The sequence below is a fragment of the Bombina bombina genome, chromosome 3 (genome assembly GCF_027579735.1).
Source record: "Bombina bombina isolate aBomBom1 chromosome 3, aBomBom1.pri, whole genome shotgun sequence".
NCBI lineage: Eukaryota > Metazoa > Chordata > Amphibia > Anura > Bombinatoridae > Bombina > Bombina bombina.
This window is the reverse complement of record NC_069501.1, coordinates 943,066,843-943,089,795: the sequence shown is the minus strand read 5'-3', so window position 1 is coordinate 943,089,795 and position 22,953 is coordinate 943,066,843. Positions and strand designations below refer to the sequence as shown.

At 35.8% G+C, this 22,953-nt stretch overlaps 2 protein-coding genes across 4 annotated transcripts in view; one reads left to right on the top strand and one right to left on the bottom strand.

Moving 5' to 3' along the window:
- Window positions 1-15,918, bottom strand: part of NAA16 (N-alpha-acetyltransferase 16, NatA auxiliary subunit) — a 325,238-nt gene extending 309,320 nt beyond the window's left edge. The window contains 3 exon segments of the mRNA XM_053707967.1: window positions 3,886-3,990; window positions 6,859-6,943; window positions 15,725-15,918. Of these exon segments, the coding sequence (XP_053563942.1) occupies window positions 3,886-3,990; window positions 6,859-6,943; window positions 15,725-15,778 (244 nt within the window). The 5' untranslated portion in view covers window positions 15,779-15,918.
- Window positions 15,919-16,141: 223 nt separating this feature from the next.
- MTRF1 (mitochondrial translation release factor 1) overlaps window positions 16,142-22,953 on the top strand; it is a 69,646-nt gene continuing 62,834 nt past the window's right edge. The window contains exons 1-2 of one of the 3 annotated variants that reach the window (XM_053707966.1): window positions 16,200-16,231; window positions 19,545-19,636. The gene's annotated coding sequence lies outside the window, so the exon portion shown is untranslated. Of the gene's footprint in view, window positions 16,232-19,544; window positions 19,637-22,953 lie in introns of all 3 variants that reach the window. The other 2 variants (XM_053707964.1, XM_053707963.1) reach the window with 2 other exon arrangements.

Sequence of the window (22,953 nt, the reverse complement as noted above, 5' to 3'; positions counted from 1 at the left end):
TAATGAGAAATGGTCTCAAACAGTAATCTATATAGATAGATATATTTTTTCTGTTAAACTTCCTTGGCCTGATATGATAGGCCTTCCTGGAGGTGGAATTTTGTTCTTGTGTAACTTGAGAATTGTATATAATGTTGCAATTTATGGATATTTTACAGTTAGAAAATCTAATTCTCGTTTGTTTAACAAGCCTTTGTCAAAGGCTTCTTTCAAAAATTGATCCAATTCACTTTTATATTCCTCTGTTGGATTTCTTTTAAGCATTTGATATTGTTTAATATCTAACAATTGTCTCTTACATTCAAATTCATAATCTACAGAATTGAGGATTACTACGTTTCCTCCCTTATCTGAAAGAATGTAAATGGATTTTAAATCTTAAATCATTAACCCCATACGGATTGAATGAATAAATCAACTATGCCCCTTTTTTATAAAGATTAAATAACCACAAGATAAACATGTGTAAAGTGTAATCTTTTTTAAAAAAATTATGACAGAAAAATAATGGCACCTGTGGTGCTAATATACGAATATCCATTGTAACCAAATGAATACTGACATCAGTTTATTGATACAACAATCTTTATATAGGTTTTGATATATTTAGATGTATACTTGTTTTAATGAGTATTGTTTTGCGTATTCCTTAGCATTGAGAGATGGTTTAAAATGCACTCTATTAATTTGATACAATATAAAGAAAAGATTTTTTGCAACAGATATATACGGTGAATTATTTCTATACATTGTAATTAGCAAGGTGTTAGATAGTTATTCACAAAAGTAGGTGTGTCAACTTAGTAGGTATATCATATTTGTATATCACTTATGATGGGATATATACCCTTTAGGGGTTTTTGAAGTAATAAATAAATAATTTGGTGCAAACTATCTCTCTGTGAATTTGTCTAGGGGGGTTGTCATTCCTCTAGGGTTCTTTATTATTAAAATTACCAGTGCAGGTAATAATAGACTTTAGGGAGTTACGGGCTAGTGACTTCCAAAATATATATATATTATTAGGGCTGCACAATAAATTGTGGAAGCTGTTTTAAGCCGCGATTATAAAAAAAAAAAAAAAATCTCCAGATTGTCATGAAAACTGAGACGGAGAGGGAGGATGAGAGGCGGACCAGTGTCCGGCTGTGGGCGGACCTGAGAATGCCCGCGAAACAGACATTTTGGAAGAGATTGAAGAGTATGTGGGAGTCATCAGAAAGTGTTGTGATATATAGAGTTACTTACTAGATAGAAAGATGATAAATGTAATATTATATTTATTATTTATATTTATTTAATATATAATTTAGTTGAGTCACAGTGGATATAAAAAGTCTACACACCCCTGTTAAAATGTCAGGTTTCTGTGATGTAAAAAAAATGAGACAAAGAAATCATTTCAGAACTTTTTCCTCCTTTCATGTGACCTATAAACTGTACAACTCAATTGAAAAACAAACTGAAATCTTTTTGGAAAAGGGAAATAAAAATAAAAAAACTAAAAAAATATGGTTGCATAAGTGTGAACACCCTTTTATAACTGGGGATGTAGCTGTCTTCAGAATTAAGCAATCATATTCAAAATTATGTTAAATAGGAGTCAGTACACACCTGTCATTTAAAGTGCCTCTGATTAACCCCAAATAAACTTCAGCTTTTCTAGTAGGTCTTTCCTGACATTTTCTTAGTCGCATCCCACAGCAAAAGCCATGGTCCGCAGAGAGCTTCTAAAGCATCAGAGGGATCTCATTGTTAAAAGGTATCAGTCAGGAGAAGGGTACAAAAGAATTTCCAAGGCATTAGATATACCATGGAACACAGTGAAGACAGTCATCATCAAGTGGAGAACATATGGCACAACAATGACATTACCAAGAACTGGACGTCCCTCAAAATTGATGAAAAGACAAGAAGAAAACTGGTCTGGGAGGCTGCCAAGAGGTCTACAGCAACATTAAAGGAGCAGCAGGAATATCTGGCAAGTACTGGCTGTGTGGTACATGTGACAACAATCGCCCGTATTCTTCATATGTCTGGGCTATGGGGTAGTGGCAAGACGGAAGCCTTTTCTTACAAACAAAAACATCCAAGCCCGGCTAAATTTTGCAAAAACACATCTGAAGTTTCCCAAAAGCATGTTGCAAAAGGTGTTCTGGTCTGATGAAACCAAAGTTGAACTTTTTGGCCATAATTCCAAAAGATATGTTTGGCACAAAAACAACACTGCATATCACCAAAAGAACACCATACCCACAGTGAAGCATGGTGGTGTCAGCATCATGCTTTGGGGCTGTTTTTCTTCATCTGGAACTGGGGCCTTAGTCAAGGTAGTGGGAATAATGAACAGTTCCAAATACCAGACAAAATTGGCACAAAACCTTCAGGCTTCTGCAAGAAAGCTGAACATGAAGAGGAACTTCATCTTTCAGCATGACAACGATCCAAAGCATACATCTAAATCAACAAGGAATGGCTTCACCAGAAGAAGATTAAAGTTTTGGGATGGCCCAGCCAGAGCCCAGACCTGAATCCAATTCAAAATCTGTGGGATGATCTGAACAGGGCTGTGCATAGGAGATGTCCTCGCATTCTGACAGATTTAGAGTGTTTTTGCAAAGAAAAGTGGGCAAATCTTGCCAAGTCAAGATGTGCCATGCTGAAAAACTCATACCCAAAAAGACTGAGTGCTGTAATAAAATTAAAAGGTGATTCAATAAAGTATTAGTTTAAGGGTGTTCACACTTATGCAACCATATTATTTTATTTTTTTATTTCCCTTTACCTAAAATATTTCAGTTTGTTTTTCAATTGAGATGTACAGTTTATAGGTCACATTAAAAGGTGGAAAAAGTTCTGAAATGATTTATCTTTGTCTCATTTTTTTACATCACAGAAACCTGACATTTTAACAGGGGTGTGTATACTTTTTATGAGAGATTAGAGAGATTAGAGAGATAGATATATATATATATATATATATATATATATATATATATATATATATATAGAGATATAGATATATATATATATATATATAGATATATATATAGATATAGAGAGAGAGAGAGAGAGAGAGAGAGAGAGAGAGAGAGAGAGAGAGAGAGAGAGAGAGAGAGAGAGAGAGAGAGAGAGAGAGAGAGAGAGAGAGAGAGAGAGAGAGAGAGAGAGAGAGAGAGAGAGAGAGAGAGAGAGAGAGAGAGAGAGAGAGAGAGAGAGAGAGAGAGAGAGAGAGAGAGAGAGAGAGAGAGAGAGAGAGAGAGAGAGAGAGAGAGAGAGAGAGAGAGAGAGAGAGAGATAGAGATATACACACACACACCCTACCTCACATATTTAGTCTTGATTGATGGGTCATAGTGTAAAAATAAAATTCTATATCAGAGCATTTTTTTTGTAAAACAAATTGTTTTTTGTGCATTTGAATGATCATTTGCTATCAGAGAAAGATTCAGATGGATTAAAGTAATGTAGAACAAAAAGTTCACATCATTTTAGCAATCTGAAGAATATAAAAGTTTGCAGTAATAATCCGTTCCCTAACGAGTTCAAATCCAATATCAGTATATCATACAATTTAGTTTTATACATAGTGTGTGTGTGTGTTTGCTCCTGATTGGCTCACCAGTCACAGCCTTATCTGCCATAGCATGGGACCATGCTTTTGACTACAGGTTTTGGCAGGAGCTCATTACATTGTAAGAGACTAAACTAGTAAAAAAAAAAAAGTTCCAATAAAATAAAGCATTTTCTGTTTATTTTTAAAAGAGAAGATTTTTTAGAAAAACTAGAGCTGTTATGGTAAGAATCACTTAATACAAACTTTTACATGGACATCTAAGAGATCATTTGGAGGATACTGCTTATCACAAGGTATTGCAAGGATACAGACATGACTCTTTACATCATTGCGAAGTCCTTTTCGTACAAATTCATAAGCATCTTCCTTCTTTCCTAAACAATTCAGTGTCAGCCCTTTCATAGCCAGTGTTTCTGTAAAACAAAAGCACAGCTATGGAGTAAATTACAAAAGAATACAAAAACTTTATATATAGGTTTAGGGGTTTTTTTTTAGAAGAAAAAATAACATAGTATAGTACTAGAGCTGCAACAACTAATAGATAATAATCGATTATGAAAATAGTTGTCAACAAATATTATAATCGATTAGTTGGTTTGCAATTAGTTGTTCTCTGCAAAGCACCAACTGCTTCACTCCAATGAGTTTATGCACATGGTATTGTGTTTTATGGTTATGCCCTTCGCCTAAAGGATGTCTACAAACATTAACTTTTCCCTTTTTCAGAACAGTATAAGTTTACAACTACTCCTGGCTCATTTGGATTGTTTATATTAAATCAGGTGATTTGGGACTATGCTTTGCATCATATAGTGCCGAGCTTGTTATTTATACTTAGCCCTAGATTGATGGGATTTGTTATTTGAATTGATGTGCACTATTATCTGTTTGCACAATTATTAGCGGATCACTTGCTATTGCTGATTATATGTACTGTATAGAAAAATGTGTAAGGCTTTGTCCTGTTATTGATATATAGTCCTTAGTTTTTTTTTTATATTTTTACATAACTGTAATATGTACCAAATTCAACCTCTAAGTATATATCTGTTATTTTCAGAGTGACCTAGATATTTTTTCCCTAACCTTATAGCTAGCTGGTTATTTACCATTGCATATAGATATTCAAGATATTTTTAGGTTAGAATGAAGCCCAAGCTTACTTTGTTAAGAGGCCATTTGCATTGGTGGAGAGTTAAAGATAAATATCCCACCTACTTATGCATCTCAGGGACCTCAACGCCATCTGAGCACCTCATCTCTGCTGCAGGCAAAGGAGCATGTGGTCATGTTGTCATTTTTGCATTTGAATGAATGAATAACAATTGAATTAACAGTGATAATCTACCTCTTTGTAGTTCTACCTCTTTCGAAACAGTTTTTTTTTTTTTTTTGCTTATTTAAAAAAAAAAAAAAAAAAAAAATGTGTTTTGCTGCCGGTTAAAAAAATTGAACAAACAGTTGTGTTAATGTAAAGTTTTAGTCTGAAGTTTATATTTATAACACTCACTATTTGGATTTTATTTTAAATATATGATTATTTTTTTTATCTGATTAGTCGATTAATCGCAAAAATAAATCGGCCGAATAATCAGTCGAATAGTTAGTTGCAGCCCTATGTAGTAAAAAATGCTGATAAACTTACCAACTCATAACTTAAAATACAACTACAAGTGTTCAAACAACAGGACTAATGCAGATTTTAAAACTACAAATATTGCACACAAGCAAATATAAAACAAATAAAAAAAAAATTCTGATATAGTGCAACAGGACTCAATGGAATACTAGAAAGGAAGAGAAAAATAAATAGTAAAGCAATCAACTTGTTGCACACAAGCAAACAAAGCAGTGTACTGCCAAATACCTATTTTATGGGTGCTCCACCTATTTGATTTTACTAACCAACCACATGGCTAAAGACAATAAAATATGCCAATATGAAAATGTTTCAAATGTTTGTTGCACAAATTATCATTAAATCAATGTATGCAATTAATTTGTGCTTTGGATAGTTTAAGTAACATTTATAAATAATATAAAATTCTTTAATATTGCACCCCAAGGCAGAACATGCTGTGGCCTGAGATGTTATTGCAGAAAATTTAGCATATCTGCAGATAGAATGAAACACATACAGGAACTCTTGGCTCTTTCACTTTGCAGTGCTGCTCTGCATCATGTTCTCTTCAAACAGCACTATGCTCTGGCTGCACTGTGTAAGTTTTCCTTAACACAGTACATACAGAACAAAGTTATCTTTGAAGAGAACAGTCAAATATATTGCAGCACTGCATTTATTGTTGACTGTCTCAGGATTTTTTTCATGGGACATTTTAAAAACTAATTTGCAATGCAATTTTCAACTGCTGCACTATATTTAAAACTTTAAAATTGCTTTATTCTCCAGTTAATCAACACAATGCAATATTGCACTAGTGCTTTAGTGTTACTGCCTAATTTAAAATGTAATTTTATTTCAAAATGATCTGCAGAACATTTTTCACTAAGAAAATCTCATCGCCGAAAGTGGAGAAAAGTTCTTGCTCTGAGATATTGCAGAGTATTAAACTACCCTCACCCGGCTACTTTATAAAGCCACCCGGAGGGCAAAACCTAAATTATTATTCTTCTGATATAGTGCAATGTGATCCAAGGGAATACTAGAAAAAAAAATAGATAGTAATGCAATAAATCTTGTTGTACCTCACCTTTACAAGGCATATCTCTGGGTTGGGATTATAATTTTTTTTGTATTATTTTTTCTTTGCTAGAGCCCAATTCAATGTGACAGAAATAAACCTACTTAAAGATGACTTTTTTGTAGTTAGGTTGTCCCACGTATCTAGCAAATCAAATCATCCATACCTCAGAGTTTCAGGACAAAGTATATAAAAAATGTATTATAGTCATCAATCCGTAAAACAAACAACTGAGTCATGCTTTAAAAACACAAGAATCCAGTGTATGGGGGTGTAAGGCGCTAGCCATTCATAATCCTATCCCTTGTTCACTGGCTATGTGCTCCTTTATCCAAACTTATTTATATAATACAATGCCACACAGGTGCTCAATTACATTTTAACACTGGAAACTTTTTAATTAACCCCTTCTTTGGAGGAGGAAGAGAGAAAGAAAATGGCTGTGAGGGTCCTGCAGTCATATGGAAACGGGATTTCCAATTTAAAGACCCAAAAAAAAAAAAAAAAAAAAAAGCATCAAGCCCTTATTGCACCTTAAATAAAAACAACAACAAAAAAACAGAATAAAAGCAAACCTACCACCATGTTCGGAAAATCTTGGATTGGAGAGTATCATCTTGCAAAATTTGAGTCCATTTTTGTACTGCTTTTGTTCGTAACATTTCTAATAAAATATAAATTTGAAAAAGAGGAACATTGTAAGTATTAAAAAAAAAAAAAAAAAGCTTATTATGGATAGAATGGATAAAAATAATTTAACCCCGGCTTATATACTTATGGTTTTTGCTACAGGCAAATGTGAACACTGTAAAATCTGTTCATTTAATTAGCGTGATCAGTTGTACAAACTGGATTAATTTTCACTTGCAGACACTTAAAAAGGTACATGGAAAAACAAAAAGGAGAGGGTCCAATGGCACTACATGAAAATGAATAAGAACTACAGTCCTATCAAAGGATACTCAGGTATTATTAACCTGAATTCCAGGGTTGGTGCTGTGTATATTAGAAACTTGAATTTGCTGAAATTGGGGAGAGTTGGAGGCCCTCCTCAATAACTATACACATATAGCACTCCTGAGTTCTAACACGTGGGTTATTCCCGAGAAATATTGGTAATCACCGAGAACTGCTGTCAAATATAATAGTGACTGACACACATGGGTCAAGATAGATGTGAAAAAATACACATTAAAATGTAACTTTTATTAATTTACTAAGTTAAAAATGAACAAACACACACAACACACAATTTAAAACTACGGATAGGGGGGATAGATCCACGTGTCAACCAGACAATAAATACTAGTGGTATAGCATAGTGAGTGTCAAAGTCACATACGTTAACAATATATTTCAGAAAAAGTAAGAAGTTAATTGTATAATGACTAGAATACACAGAGAAGATTTCTCATACCCTATGCTATATTGACTGATAAGTAGCTGATACTCCTAGATAAGTGAAGGTATGATTCAGCAGCAAAGGGTATATCTTTAGAGTATATTAGCAAAGAGGTATAATAGGTTGGGTACTGAATAGTCCCTATACGATAAGTACAAATTGTTACTGCTGCTAGACACTGTGATTCGAACCTCTGAGTATGTGGTTTAATATCAATAGCAGCTAGGTAAAAAGGTATTATATTAGTACCATACGTTGCTGGATAAACCACAGTAATGGTTTGTAATAGGGTTAATTATAGTATATTTCAGCACATCAATACTAGAATACTTTGACTATCTGTAGTGTCAATCAAATAACGATCAAAATAGGTAAAAAAATAAAGAGTACTACAGAATTAGAGATATTCAGTATATTTGAAAAATAGGTGTGAATACTGTACTTATCTTGTTCATAAATGGACGCCCTATTAGTGGACCACTGAGTTAATGTAAGGCAATCAAACGTACGTACTTAAAAATAATGGGTACTATAAAGTTGTGCTTCAAATACCGGTGACCACTATATCCAGCCTCAAATTACATTCATAGTTAACTCTAAAGCTGGGGTAACAGATCGTCAGTGTTGATATAGAGGCAGAATTAGTGAATTATTGCAGCAAGCCACTAGAATGCACACAGAATGAGCATATAGTTTGTAAGTTAAGACAATATATTCATGGTTTAATCGGATTTGCAAAATAATATATCTTCTTGCGTTTGAGTGGGTTGGTCTAAATCAGGTTGTTATGATTCACGGTTGTCTTAAGATAAAACATTGCTGTTATTTGCCAAAAAGATTTAATTACTCCCCGCTCTGAACATCAGCTGAATTGGTTCAAGCACTAAGTTTGCAAAGGCGGTCAATGCAGGCCCTTTATATTATCAGCTCACAAATGTGCAGTGTAACTCTGTATCTGTAGTTCTATATGTGGCTACACTGTAAAACACCGTTTATTTTATATAGCGAATCAGCACTATATGATTAGATACTGCTTATTAACCCCATTTGTTATAATGTAACAACGTTAGATTGTTGATAGAGGTGGATAGTGTAAACGCCGGTATAGGTCACAGGTTTTATTTAGAACCGGGTCTGTTCACAGCATCTGCAATCAGCATGCTGCATAACATGGGAACCTCTTATGTAAATAAGTATCAAGTAAACCCAAGTAGCTAGGCTGCAGGAACTATAGTTGGATATAAGGAATAATGAGAGCTGGGACACGCTAATCGTTCCCCACTAAGCGCTTCCTAAAACACAGGAGCTCACTGGGCTCCTCACCATTTCCCTTTGAAAAAGCCGACAAGCAGCGAAACATGTTAGGGAAATGGTGAGGAGCCCAGTGAGCTCCTGTGTTTTAGGAAGCGCTTAGTGGGGAACGATTAGCGTGTCCCAGCTCTCATTATTCCTTATATCCAACTATAGTTCCTGCAGCCTAGCTACTTGGGTTTACTTGATACTTATTTACATAAGAGGTTCCCATGTTATGCAGCACGCTGATTGCAGACGCTGTGAACAGACCCGGTTCTAAATAAAACCTGTGACCTATACCGGCGTTTACACTATCCACCTCTATCAACAATCTAACGTTGTTACATTATAACAAATGGGGTTAATAAGCAGTATCTAAATCATATAGTGCTGATTCGCTATATAAAATAAACGGTGTTTTACAGTGTAGCCACATATAGAACTACAGATACAGAGTTACACTGCACATTTGTGAGCTGATAATATAAAGGGCCTGCATTGACCGCCTTTGCAAACTTAGTGCTTGAACCAATTCAGCTGATGTTCAGAGCGGGGAGTAATTAAATCTTTTTGGCAAATAACAGCAATGTTTGACAACCGTGAATCATAACAACCTGATTTAGACCAACCCACTCAAAAGCAAGAAGATATATTATTTTGCAAATCCGATTAATCCATGAATATATTGTCTTAACTTACAAACTATATGCTCATTCTGTGGGCATTCTAGTGGCTTGCTGCAATAATTCACTAATTCTGCCTCTATATCAACACTGACGATCTGTTACCCCAGCACTAGAGTTAACTATGAATGTAATTTGAGGCTGGATATAGTGGTCACAAGTATTTGAAGCACAACGTTATATTACCAATTATTTTTATTAAGTACGTTTGATTGCCTTACATTAACTCAGTGGTCCACTAATAGGGCGTCCATTTATGAACAAGATAAGTACAGCATTCACACCTATTTTTCAAATATACTGAATATCTCTAATTCTGTAGTACTCTTTACTTTTTACCTATTTTGATCGTTATTTGATTGACACTACAGATAGTCAGTATTCTAGTATTGATGTGCTGAAATATACTATAATTAACCCTATTACAAACCATTACTGTGGTATATCCAGCAACGTATAGTACTAATATAATACCTTTTACCTAGCTGCTATTGATATTAAACCACATACTCAGAGGTTCAAATTAGTGTCTAGCAGCAGTAACAATTTGTACTTATCGTATAGGGACTATTCAGTACCCAACCTATTATACCTCTTTGCTAATATACTCTAAAGATATACCCTTTGCTGCTGAATCATACCTTCACTTATCTAGGAGTATCAGCTACTTATCAGTCAATATAGCATAGGGTATGAGAAATCTTCTCTGTGTATTCTAGTCATTATACAATTAACTTCTTACTTTTTCTGAAATATATTGTTAACGTATGTGACTTTGACACTCACTATGCTATACCACTAGTATTTATTGTCTGGTTGACACGCGGATCTATCCCCCCTATCCGTAGTTTTAAATTGTGTGTTGTGTGTGTTTATTCATTTTTAACTTAGTAAATTAATAAAAGTTACATTTTAATGTGTATTTTTTCACATCTATCTTGACCCATGTGTGTCAGTCACTATTATATTTGACAGCAGTTCTCCGTGATTACCAATATTTCTCGGGAATAACCCACGTGTTAGAACTCAGGAGTGCTATATGTGTATAGTTATTGAGGAGGGCCTCCAACTCTCCCCAATTTCAGCAAACTTAAAAGGTACAGTCTAGTCAAAAATAAATTTTCATGATTCCGATAAGATATGTAATTTTAAGCAACTTTCCAATTTACTTTTATCATCATTTGTGCTTTGTCCTCTTGGTATTCTTAGTTGAAAGCTAAACCTAGGTAGGCTCATATGCTAATTTCTTAGCCCTTGAAGGCCGCCTCTTATCTAAATGCATTTTGACAGTTGTGTGCCATATAGATAACATTGTGCTCAAGACCTTGGAGTTACATAGGAATCAGCACTGATTGGCTAAAATGCAACTCTGTCAAAAGAACTGAAATAAGGGGGCAATCTGCAGAGGCTTAGATACAAGGTAAGCACAGTGGTAAAAAGTGTATTAATATAACTGTGTTGATAATGGAAAAACTGTAGAATGGGTAATAAAGGGAGTATCTATCTTGATAAACAATAACAATTCTTGTGTAGACTGTCCCTTTAAATGCAAGCAAGTGCAATAAGTACATGAACTAAATTTGAAATTAATTTATAAAATATATTTTGACCTATAACATTATATTTACACATAAAAAAAACTGTCACATGCATTCCACAGTAGTTATATCCTAAATAACAAAAAAAAAAAATATATATATATATATATATATATATTTTATTATCATCAGGTATTTGTGGAGCGCCAACAGTGTTGGTTTTATGCATCCCTGAATAGTAGAGTTTTTAGGGAGCGCTTGAAGCTGTTAAAACTAGGGGAGAGTCTTGTGGAGCGAGGCAGGGAGTTCCACAAGATGGGGGCCAGTCTGGAGAAGTCCTGTAAACGTGAATGTGAGGAAGTACCAAGAGGAGGAGATCCTGAGCTGATCGAAGGGGACAGGACGGGAGGGAGAGTATCTTGAGACAAGTTCTGAGATGTAGGGGGGAGCAGTGCAGTTGAGAGCTTTGTATGTCAGAGTGAGGATTTTATGTTTAATCCTGGAGGCAAGAGGAAGCCAGTGAAGGGATTGGCAGAAAGGTGCAGCAGATGAAGAGCGACGAGTAAGGAAGATGAGCCTGGCAGATGCATTCATAACAGATTGTAAAGGAGCTATGCGGCAGCTAGGTAGACCAGAGAGGACGGAGTTGCAGTAGTCGATGCGGGAAAGGATGAGAGAGTGGATTAAAATCTTAGTTGTATCTTGTGTAAGGAAATGTCTAATTTTAGCGATGTTTTTATAGTGGAAGCAGCAGGCATTAGCCAAGGACTGAATGTAAGGAGTGAAGGAAAGATCTGAGTCAAGTGTGACCCCAAGACATCGGGTGTGCGGGATAGAGGTAATGATGGAATTATCCACAGTTATAGAAATTTTGGGGGTGGAGACATTGGAAGAAGGGGAAAAAAATAAGGAGTTCAGTTTTGGAGAGATTTAGCTTAAAGTAGTGAGAGGACATCCAAGATGAGATGTGAGAAAGACAGTTAGTGACACGGGTTAGTAAGGAAGGAGGTCTGGTATATATATATATATATATATATATATATATATATATATATATATATATATATATATATATATATATATATAATATATATATATATATATATATATATATATATATATATATATATATATATATATATATCTCCTCTCCAAGAACACAGGCACTCACTGGTCTTTATAAAAGGTAATCCTTTATTCAATCCATTAAAACGATAATAATACCATGGATTCAGATAGAGCTTAGAATTTTAAAAAAAAACTTACCAAATGACCTATTATTAAAGTTGTTTTTTATCTTGCTATCCTTTTTTGAAGGAGCTGCAATGCACTACTGGGAGCTAGCTGAACACAGATGAGAATGACAAAAGACATGTGTGCAGCTGCCAATCAGCAGCTCACAGTAGTGCATTGCTGCCTCAAGAAAACAAAGCAAATTAGACAATAGAAGTAACTTGGAAAATTGTTTAAAATGCTCTGTCTAAATCCAGAAAAAGGGCAGTACCAAGTAAGTCTGTGTATTCAAAAAAGTAAAATTCCTTTTGTAAGAAAATAAAAGCGATATACAGGCGATACCTTTAATAGCCAACTAATAGTGTATACAAGTGCAATATTTGGACCTCAGTGTATTCACTGTTAGTTAGCTATTGAAAGGTATCACCTGTACATCGCTTATTTTACAAAAGGATTTTTATTTTGTCTGAAAAAAGATTTTTTTTTTTATTTTTTTTTTTTTTTTTTTTTTTTTAAAAAGCAGCTTTATTAGGTTATTCAAAAACAATACATAAACAACAAACGTACAGAGTCGCTAATATTATAGAGGGAATGTACAGTATTCTTCCGCTTGTCCTCGTAAACCCTCCTAAAGGGTAGGATTCCTACCTAGTGTGGAATTTAATTTAGAGTCCATAATATCTAATATAGATTGCCAGAATTGCCTTATTAGATCACAGGTCCACCAGATATGTAGGACCGTGCCGGGTTCCCCGCAACCTCTCCAGCACTTACCATCTGTTTTCTTGTAAAAAAATTTAATTCTGATAGGTGTTAAATACCAGCGTGACAAAAACTTGTAGTTGGTTTCCAAAATCCTAGCGGATATGGATGCTTTGCTATGGTTGCTAAATATTTTCTGCCACTCTGCTTCAGAAAGAGTCTGGTCCAGCTTGTGATGCCACTGTCGTATAAATGTAGGTGTGTAAGTCTCTTTGTGGGATGTTAAAAGTTTATACATAATTGAGATTAAATGTTTTGGGGAGCGGGGTAGTAAACAGAGTGTTTCCAATAGAGTAAGCTGTCTGGCTATGTTTTCTACATTTTTGTGCGTTAATAGGTAGTGCTGCAACTGTGTATGAAAATACCAAGAAATATTCAAACCTGAGCTGTTCAATTCCTCAAGAGTCTTAAAGGGACATAATACTCGTATGCTAAATCACTTGAAACTGATGCAGTATAACTGTAAAAAGCTGACAGGAAAATATCACCTGAGCATCTCTATGTAAAAAAGGAAGATATTTTACCTCACAATCTCCTCAGCTCAGCAGAATAAGTTCTGTGTAAAAAAAAGTTATACTCAGCTGCTCCCAGCTGCAGGTAAAAAAAATTAAAATAAAAAAAAATGAAGAAATGTACAGCAGCCAACCAGCATCAGCAGTGCTGAGGTCATGAACTCTTACAGTGCTCTCATGAGATTTCATAGTAAGCTTCCTTTACCCGATTGGTGAAATAATATGAGAGTTCACGAGGATCATCCCCTAAGCTGTCCTAGGACAGACACACTAAAATGCTGCTTAGAAATCCTTTACAATGGGAGGGGGCTACTGAGGAACTTTTGAGGTAAAATATCTTTCTTTTTTACATAGAGATGTTCAGGAGATATTTTCTAGTCAGCTTTTTACAGCTATGCTGCATCACTTTCAAGTGTTTAAACATTTGGGTATTATGGCCCTTTAAGTTTCTTGTTTGTCAGAAGCCTGTGAAACAGTTTGGCCTATTTGTGCTTTGTTCAAGTTCGTCTGATGTGCATTAGTGAATAAAATATCTGGGTTTTGTGTGAATGGCATTAATGGGGAAGGACTAGAGGAGATATATGGGTGGTCAACAAGTGTTTTGTCCCATTGTTGGAAAATTTCCCGTAGGAAAGGGTATTGGCTAATTGTGTTGGGCCTATTTTTGTTTGAGATCCAACCCAAGGAGCCTAAGTTATGTACTCAAGAATTCTTATTTTTTACTTTACTGCTCCTTTAACAACTGTGTGTCTTTGCTTGAAGCCTGGCATGGGTAAAGGTGTAGTTTAGCATCCCACATTCAGAAGATACCACAGCCCGTCGTGGGGGGAACAGAAGCATGGATATCAACTCCACATTAACCTAAACATGTTATATTTTTACTGAGGGAATTACTTCAGAAAGGTAACGTGAGGGGGGGGGCATGGATAGTATCCTAGCTGCGGTTGCGGTGCCTGGGGCAGGTATTGGAACAGATAAATATTTTCCAATATCATTCCCGGGCGCCGCAACCACCGCTGGGAACCTATAAATGGTGTGTCCCCCGGCAGGATGTGGTACCTTCGGAATTTGGGAAGCTAAACTACACCTTTACCCAGGCATGACTGAGCATACAGACCATGAATAAGCTTTTGCACTTACAAAGTAGCAGCTAAGTATATGCTCAGAGACTAGCACATGGTGATGATTAAAAGGTTTTCATCTCCATGTTGGCTTTATATAGATTGTAATAATACTATTGATACTTTAATGATTGACATATATTGGGCAACATTTATCAATCTGCAAAAGTACAGGATTCACATGTGAAAATAAGGTTCTGTGCACTGCAACACGAATTACATGTTGTGAATTACGTGTTCCATCTCATATTGTAGGGCATTTATATTCTCTGCATTTATCATTGCACGCTTGTGCAATGCGGCCCCCTATCCTTGCGCAACCAATTGCGTGAGAGTAGGGCTTGTCAATCACCCTGATTGAACGCATCCAGAGTGATTTTCATCCGCCAACTACAGTTGGTGGACAGAGTTTATGAAGCAGCGGTTTAAACCACTGCTTCATAAATATTAGTTTCAGGCTCAAATGAGCGAGCCTGCAACCGATCTGGGCGTTCTCCTCATGATAAATCTAGCTCTAAATAAAAGTTTAAGAAACAGTTTATCTAGTTGGAGCACTTAGCTGTTAAACACAAAGCAAAGTTGTGCAGCCAGTACACTTCAGCACCACCCCTTTAAGAATACGCAAGTAGCTAAGCAATTTTTTTCTTTAGTGTGTGGCTTTATGTAATTCCCAAGTCACCAAGACAATGCATGTAATTTGAGCATTACAAAGTCTCTCACGATCACACTGTGTTGAATATAAGCATTAATCCCTCAATAAAGGTCTGATAAAGGAGTCCCTCATAAAACAGGGCATGAGATGTGGGCATCAATGTGTACTTCACTGGAACGGTATATGTGAGTATTAATACGTCTGTCACCTAAATAGTACGAGTAATGTGCGTATTACATAGTTTCTCACCAGGATCCTTTTGAACAGGTTGCTCTCCTTGGGGGGAAGGCTCACACACGGCATGTTGCTGCTCCGCACCTCCTCTACTCTCTTGGCACATCCCACGACAAAATGGGCGCAAACCCTAGCACGCCCCGCGAGGGTGTCCCTAAGAATCCCACCGGCTTACACCACCTCACCTGGAGGCCGCGCTGCAAGATGGAGTCACGCGCATGCGCGGCCAGAAGCTCGTAGTAACTCCGCGGCGCGCATGAAGATGACGTATGTCACATTGCCTTCCAAATATTAGTTTATCTTGTATGGCTGATGTGAAACACCAATTTTAAAAAATGCAGTATAATGTATACATTATCAAATACCGTTATGTTTAGTATGCTTTTCTCAAAATAATGTAGAATACTGCTGTATGAATTTTGATCTCCATCGGCTTCCGTAGTCCTTGTTTAGTTTGTCCTGCTGCATGATGGGCAAGGTAGTTCTGCTGTTACGTGACCCTCTAAAGTCGAAGTGAACTAGGTGAGCAGTGTTTGGTTGCAGCTTGAATGTCTTTCCCAGATGTCGACTCACGTACCTTCGTTCTCTTTTTATATTTTGTAGTAAAATAATGAGATATGGCTGCGAAAATAATTTAGAACGCTAAACTAAGATTGTATCTATATTTATATCTGGTCTATTATATTCATTGTAAGTCTGTGTACAGCTTCACATTGTGAATGTTTTGACATAAATCATTCGTCAACTTCAGTGTGATGCACCTATTCGTTATTTTTATTCTCATAATAGTGATTATTAATTTAAAAACATTAACGTGACATAAAAACACAATTTCTTTCATATAGGTGGCGAGAGTCCACAAATTGTTACATATAGGATATTACATTCCTTCCAGGAGGAGGCAAAGTTTCCCAAACCTCAAAGCCTATAAATATCCCACCCACCTCACTCATATCCCAGTTTAAACTTTGCCTCCTTTAGGAGGTGGTTCAAAGTATGATGTGCTTAAAGTGAAGGTAAACTTTGATTAATCAGTGCCCTGTTTTTAAAAATACAGTACTATTAAAAACAGGGGCACATTTCATTCATTAAAGGGACACTGAACCCACATTTTTTCTTTCATGATTGAGAGAGCATGCCATTTTAAGCAACTTTCTAATTTACTCCTATTATCAAATTTTCTTAATTCTCTTGGTATCATTATTTGAAAAGCAAGAATGTAAGTTTAGATGCCGGCCCATTTTTGGTGAAAAACCTGGGTTGTCCTTGCTGATTGAACAGAACCAAGAAAAAAGTGCTGTCCATGGTCTGAACCAAAAATTGGCTGGCTCCTTAGCTTAGATGCCTTATTTTTCAAATAAAGATAGCACGAGAATGAAGAAAAATTGATAATAGAAGTAAATTAGAAATTTGCTTAAAATTGCATGCTCTATCTGAATCATGAAAGAAAAAAAAAATTGGTTTAGTGTCCCTTTAACCCCTTAATGACAGAGGACGTACCAGGTACGTCATAGAAAAATTTCCCCTTAACGACAATTGACGTACCTGGCACGTCCTCTGTTCTAGGATATACATTCCTTATCCGTTGAATCCAGATCTGTTCTGGCATTGTCGGCGGTTGCGGCGTGGTATGTGTAGGGGGGCGCGCGCGCGCGCGCACGCAAAATATGGTCGCAAGTTAAAAAAAAAAAAAAAGACTGATGCAGATGCAGGGGGATCTGCGTTGTTTAGTAAGGGATCTGGCAAGGGGAGGGATGTAGATTATTTAGGGGGGCCAGCAAAACAAATCTTTCATATAAAAAAGTAATAAAAAAAAAATTGGGGGGGGGGGCAAATTGGGTACTGGCAGACAGTTGCCAGTACCCAAGATGGCGGCAAATAGGTAGAGGGGGAGGGTTAGAGAGATGTATGGGGGGGGTTCAGGGAGGTTGTGGAGTAAGGGGGGATCCATCACTGCACACTGTATGGAAAAAAAGAAAAAAGATTTTTATTTCAGTACTGGCAGACTCTCTGCCAGTACTTAAGATGGCGCTGACAATTGTGAGGTGGGGGAGGGAAGAGAGCTGTTTGAGGGGGGTCAGGGGGTGGGATGTGTCAGGTGAGAGGCTGATCTCTACATTAAAGCTAAAAATTAACCCTCCAAGCTACCTAATTAACCCCTTAACTGCTGGGCATATTACAAGTGTGGTGCGCAGCAGCATTTAACGGCCTTATTATTACCAAAAAGCAACGCCAAAGCCATATATTTCTGCTATTTCTGAACAAAGGAGATCCCAGAGAAGCATTTACAACCATGTGTGCCATAATTGCACAAGCTGTTTGTAAATAATTTCAGTGAGAAACCTAAAATTGTGAAAAATTTAAGTTTTTTTTTTTATTTGATCGTATTTGGCGGTGAAATGGTGGCATTAAATATACCAAAATGGGCCTAGATCAATAATTTGGGTTGTCTACTACACTACACTAAAGCTAAAATTAAACCTAAAAGCTCCCTAATTAACCCCTTCACTGCTGGGCATAATACACGTGTGGTGTTTAGCGGCCTTCTAATTAACAAAACGCAATGCCAAAGCCATATATGTCTGCTATTTCTTAACAAAGGGGATTCCAGAGACATATTTACAACCATTTATGCCATAATTGCACAAGTTGTTTGTAAATAAATTCAACGAGAAACCTAAAGTTTGTGAAAAAAAATTTGAAAAAGTCAACAATTTTTTTTATTTGATCGCATTTGGCGGTGAAATGGTGGCATGAAATATACCAAAATGGGCCTAGATCAATACTTTGGGATGTCTTCTAAATAAAAATATATACATGTCAAGGGATATTCAGGGATTCCTGAAAGATATCAGTGTTCCAATGTAACGAGCGCTAATTTTGAAAAAAAAAAATGGTTTGGAAATAGCAAAGCTCTACTTGTATTTTTTGCCCTATAACTTGCAAAAAAAAGCAAAGAACATGTAAACATTGGGTATTTCTAAACTTGGGACAAAATTTAGAAACTATTTAGAATGGGTGTTTTTTGGTGGTTGTAGATGTATAACAGATTTTAGGGGTCAAAGTTAGAAAAAGTAGTTTTTTTCCATTTTTTTTATAGTAAATTATAAGATATGATGAAAATAATGGTATCTTTAGAAAGTCCATTTAATGGCGAGAAAAACGGTATATAATATGTGTAGGTACAGTAAATAAGTAAGAGGAAAATTACAGCTAAACACAAACACTGCAGAAATGTAAAAATAGCCATTGTCATTAAGGGTAAGAAAATTGAAAATGGTCCGGTCATTAAGGGGTTAAAGTTTACATTTCCCTGTTTTTGTACAAATACTTACCTTTTATTCTGGAAGCCGCTCCAGCCCTTCCCCCGCCCTTTGCAAGTCTCTTGATGTGACACCAATGACGAATCCGGCTTCCTCCAATCACAGTTTCCCCCCCAGAGCAAACATTGCCTGAGGGAAAGCCGTGATTGGAGGAAGTCGGATTCTTCATTGGTGACGTATGAAGAGGCTTGTGACGGACGGGGAAAGTGCTGGAGCGGCTTCCAGAATAAAAGGTATTTGTACAAAAACAGGGAAATGTAAACTTTAATGAATGAAAGTGCCCCTGTTTTTAATAGTATTTTTAAAAACAGGGCACTGATTCATCAAAGTTGATCTTCACTTTTAGATATATGCTTCAGTGTATATTAAAGTCCGATTTTCCCCTCAGAGTTACAGTGTTTGTCAGAGGGATGTTTGGGGAGTTCTGTCCATGTTGTAAACCTCTGGTTGTCTATTTATAAGGCCCTCTGTAAATTTGGTCGCAGTAAGTCTTTTTCTGCCTCCCTTTATAGATCTACATGCTCCTATTTTCTACCTTTGCTGATATGTTTCAGTACTGGTTGGCTGTCTACCTCTAGTGAACGAGTGTCTGCTAGTATCTAAGGTAAGTATATTGTTTTTCCACTAAACACTCTTAGGCATTTTGGCACTTTTATTAAGTTTAAGCTTTATATGTTTATATATGCGGCCCAGGGACAAGGATGTTTTCTCCTTGTTTTTAGCTTAGTTAAGCTTTTTGCTAAGGGTTTGCTAACTATGTTATATAAGATGTCTTAGTCACTTATGTCCTGCTGAAGCCTTTATTTATATATATTTTTAACAAGGGAGCATTTAAGACAGACAATATCAAAGGTCTTACTTTCTGACGCCTGGGATATTCACACGAGCACGGCCGCCGCGTTGCGTTTTTTTTTTATTCTTCCAGTGACGTCATGGATGCGCCATGCTGCAATTATTTTCGCGCTCTTTTCCTTTTATAAGATTCTCTGTTTTTTCTTTGCACCTTCGTTTTTAATAGGGGTTTTAAATTCATCTATCCCTTTTTAAAGTGCTCTATATCTATAAAACATTTTTACAATAGGGGCTTTATGTATTTCAGATTCTCTGATGAAACGCTCTATAAATGTGTTTTCTATAGATTTATTTTTTTAGCAAACTTTTCTATTCTTCAAATGAACTAAAGGAGATTATTTATAATATTGTTTTTTGCTTTATTTTACATATATTGTTCTTTTGCCATAACATAATAGAACATTTTGCTTCTGTCCCTGAATTAATCATAGGACCTGAGTCTGCTGAACACCTTTTTATCAAAAGATAAGTGTGTTTTTTGTTAAACTTCTGAAGTAGCTTCTTCAGCTAATTTATGTGACTCATGTATAGAACTGATCATGTTCTTAAGATGCCTCTATGGTTTCCAGTGCACCTACTGTTTCACTTTCACAGATGGGTGCAGAGGGCGTACCCCCAGCAATGTAAAGATTTATTGCTGCTACTATTAAAAAAAACCTGATTGCGATTCCGCCTTCAAACAAGCATTTTAAGGTCAGCCCATGTTTTACCTTTAATTAGTAATTTATGTACTGACCAGATAAATTCTAACACATCTTCTAATGATGATTCCTCTGAACTGAAGCTTCCTCATATGATACAGAACCAGATAATTCTTCTTTTTTATTTTAAATTGAGCATTTTTTATTCTCTTTTAAAAGAAGTATAACTCACTTTAGGGATTGAAGAACTTAAAGGGCCACTAAACCCAAAATATTTCTTTCATGATTCGGATAGAGAATACCAATTTAAACAACATTACAATTTACTTCTATTATTTATTTTGCTTCATTTTTTAGATATCCTTAGTTGTAGAAAAAGCAATGCACATGGTTAAGCCAATCACACGAGGCTTCTATGTGCAGCAACCAATCAGCAGCTACTGAGCATATCTAGATATGCTTTTCAGCAAAGAATATCAAGAGAATAAAACAAATTAGATAATAGAAGTAAATTAGAAAGATGTTTAAAATTACATTCTCTTTCTAAATCATGAAAGAACAAATGTGGGTTTCATGTCCCTTTAAGTTTACTCATGATATACCCTGTAAACCGTCTAAATGTAGTATTTAAGACTATGGTTACTCTCCCTGACTTTTTTCTGTTCCTAATGCTGTTTCTAATATAAATCACTTAAAGGGGCAGTCTTGTCAAAATTAAACTTTCATGATTCAGATAGGGCATGTAATTTTAAACAACTTTCAAGAAATAGCAATGCACATGTGCGAGCCAATCACACAAGGCCTCTATGTAGCTTAGAGGAGAGAAGGGAAAGAGGTGATATGATAGCAACTTTCAAGTACATTAAAGGGTTTAGTAAAACTGAGGCTGTGGGTATTTTACATAAAATGGAAAATTCAAGAACAAGGGGTCAAGAGCTCAAGCTAAAGGGTAGTAGATTCAGAAGTAATTTGAGGAAGCACTTCTTTACAGAAAGAGTGATTGATTTATGGAATAAACTTCCTCAAGAGGTAGTAGCAACAAACACTGTGGGGGACTTTAAAAATGCATGGGACAAGCATAGGGCTATCCTACGAACTAGATAAGTTTATACTGTTAGGTAAGGTCGGGCAGACTTGCTGGGCCTATGGCTCTTATCTGCCGTCAATATCTATGTTTCTATGTGCAGCAACCAATCAGCAGCTACTGAGCATATCTCGATATGCTTTTCAGCAAGTGATATCAAGAGAATGAAGCAAATGAGATAATGGAAGTAAATTAGAAAGTTGTTTAAAATGACATGCTCTTTCTAAATCACAAAAGAAAAAATTTGGGTTTCATGTCCCTTTAAGAATGGTTTAAACCAGGTACTTCTTTTTATACCTTTCTTCAAGGTAAAAAATGTATCCTTTACTTACTACTAGTTTAGAACTATGGGAATCTGTCTCCAAAGTTGATTGGGCTATTCTCTAGCTAAACATACGGAAGGGGTTACATACTGATGTCCTTAGGCCAGCCATATCTATTGACAATGTAGCTGCTGTTTCTTTTTTGCTATCTAATCTTACTCAGGCATTTTCTACAGATCCTGGATGTTGTAACAATCTTCATTTACTTCAACAGGCAAATCTTTTTATTTGCAGTGCAGTATTTTGATAGTATTAAAATCTATGTTTTTAGCTATTCTTTCTAGAAGAGCATTATGGCTTAAATCTTGGAATGCTGATATGGCATCTAAAATGAGATTACTAGATTACTATCTCATTCTTTTCAAGGTAAGAATCTATTTGGTTCATAAATAGATTCTATTATTTCCTCCATTTCTGGAGGTAAGTACATTTTCCAAGTCTAGAGGGAAATTTAAGCCTCACTATCATTTTTTGTTTCTTTTGAAATAAAGATTAGACGCCTTCACCCTCTGCTAAGGTTTTTTCTAACATGTGTTTTTCATCTAGAACTAATGGGGTGATTGTCCCGTTTGGTTTTCAGGAACAAGGTAAGGGTTTTTACACCAATATCTTTATTTTTTTCATAGAAACAGAACTCTTTCAGGCCAATTCTTGATCTGAAAAACTTTAAACTGATTTGTGAGTATTTCAACTTTAAAAATGGAAACTATAAGGACTAGTCTGCGTTTTGTTCAGCAGAGTCACTTTATAACTACAGTAGACTTACAGAATGCTTAAAGGGACACTGTACTCAAATTTTTTCTTTTGTGATTCAGATTGAGCATGAAATTTTAAGCAACTTTCTAATTTACTCCTAGTATCAAATTTTCTTCATTCTCTTGGTATCTTTATTTGAAATGCAAGAATGTAAGTTTAGATGCTGGCCCATTTTTTGTGAACAACCTGGGTTGTCCTTGCTGATTGGTGGATAAATTCATCCACCAATCAAAAACTGCTGTCCAGAAGTACTGAACCCAAAAAA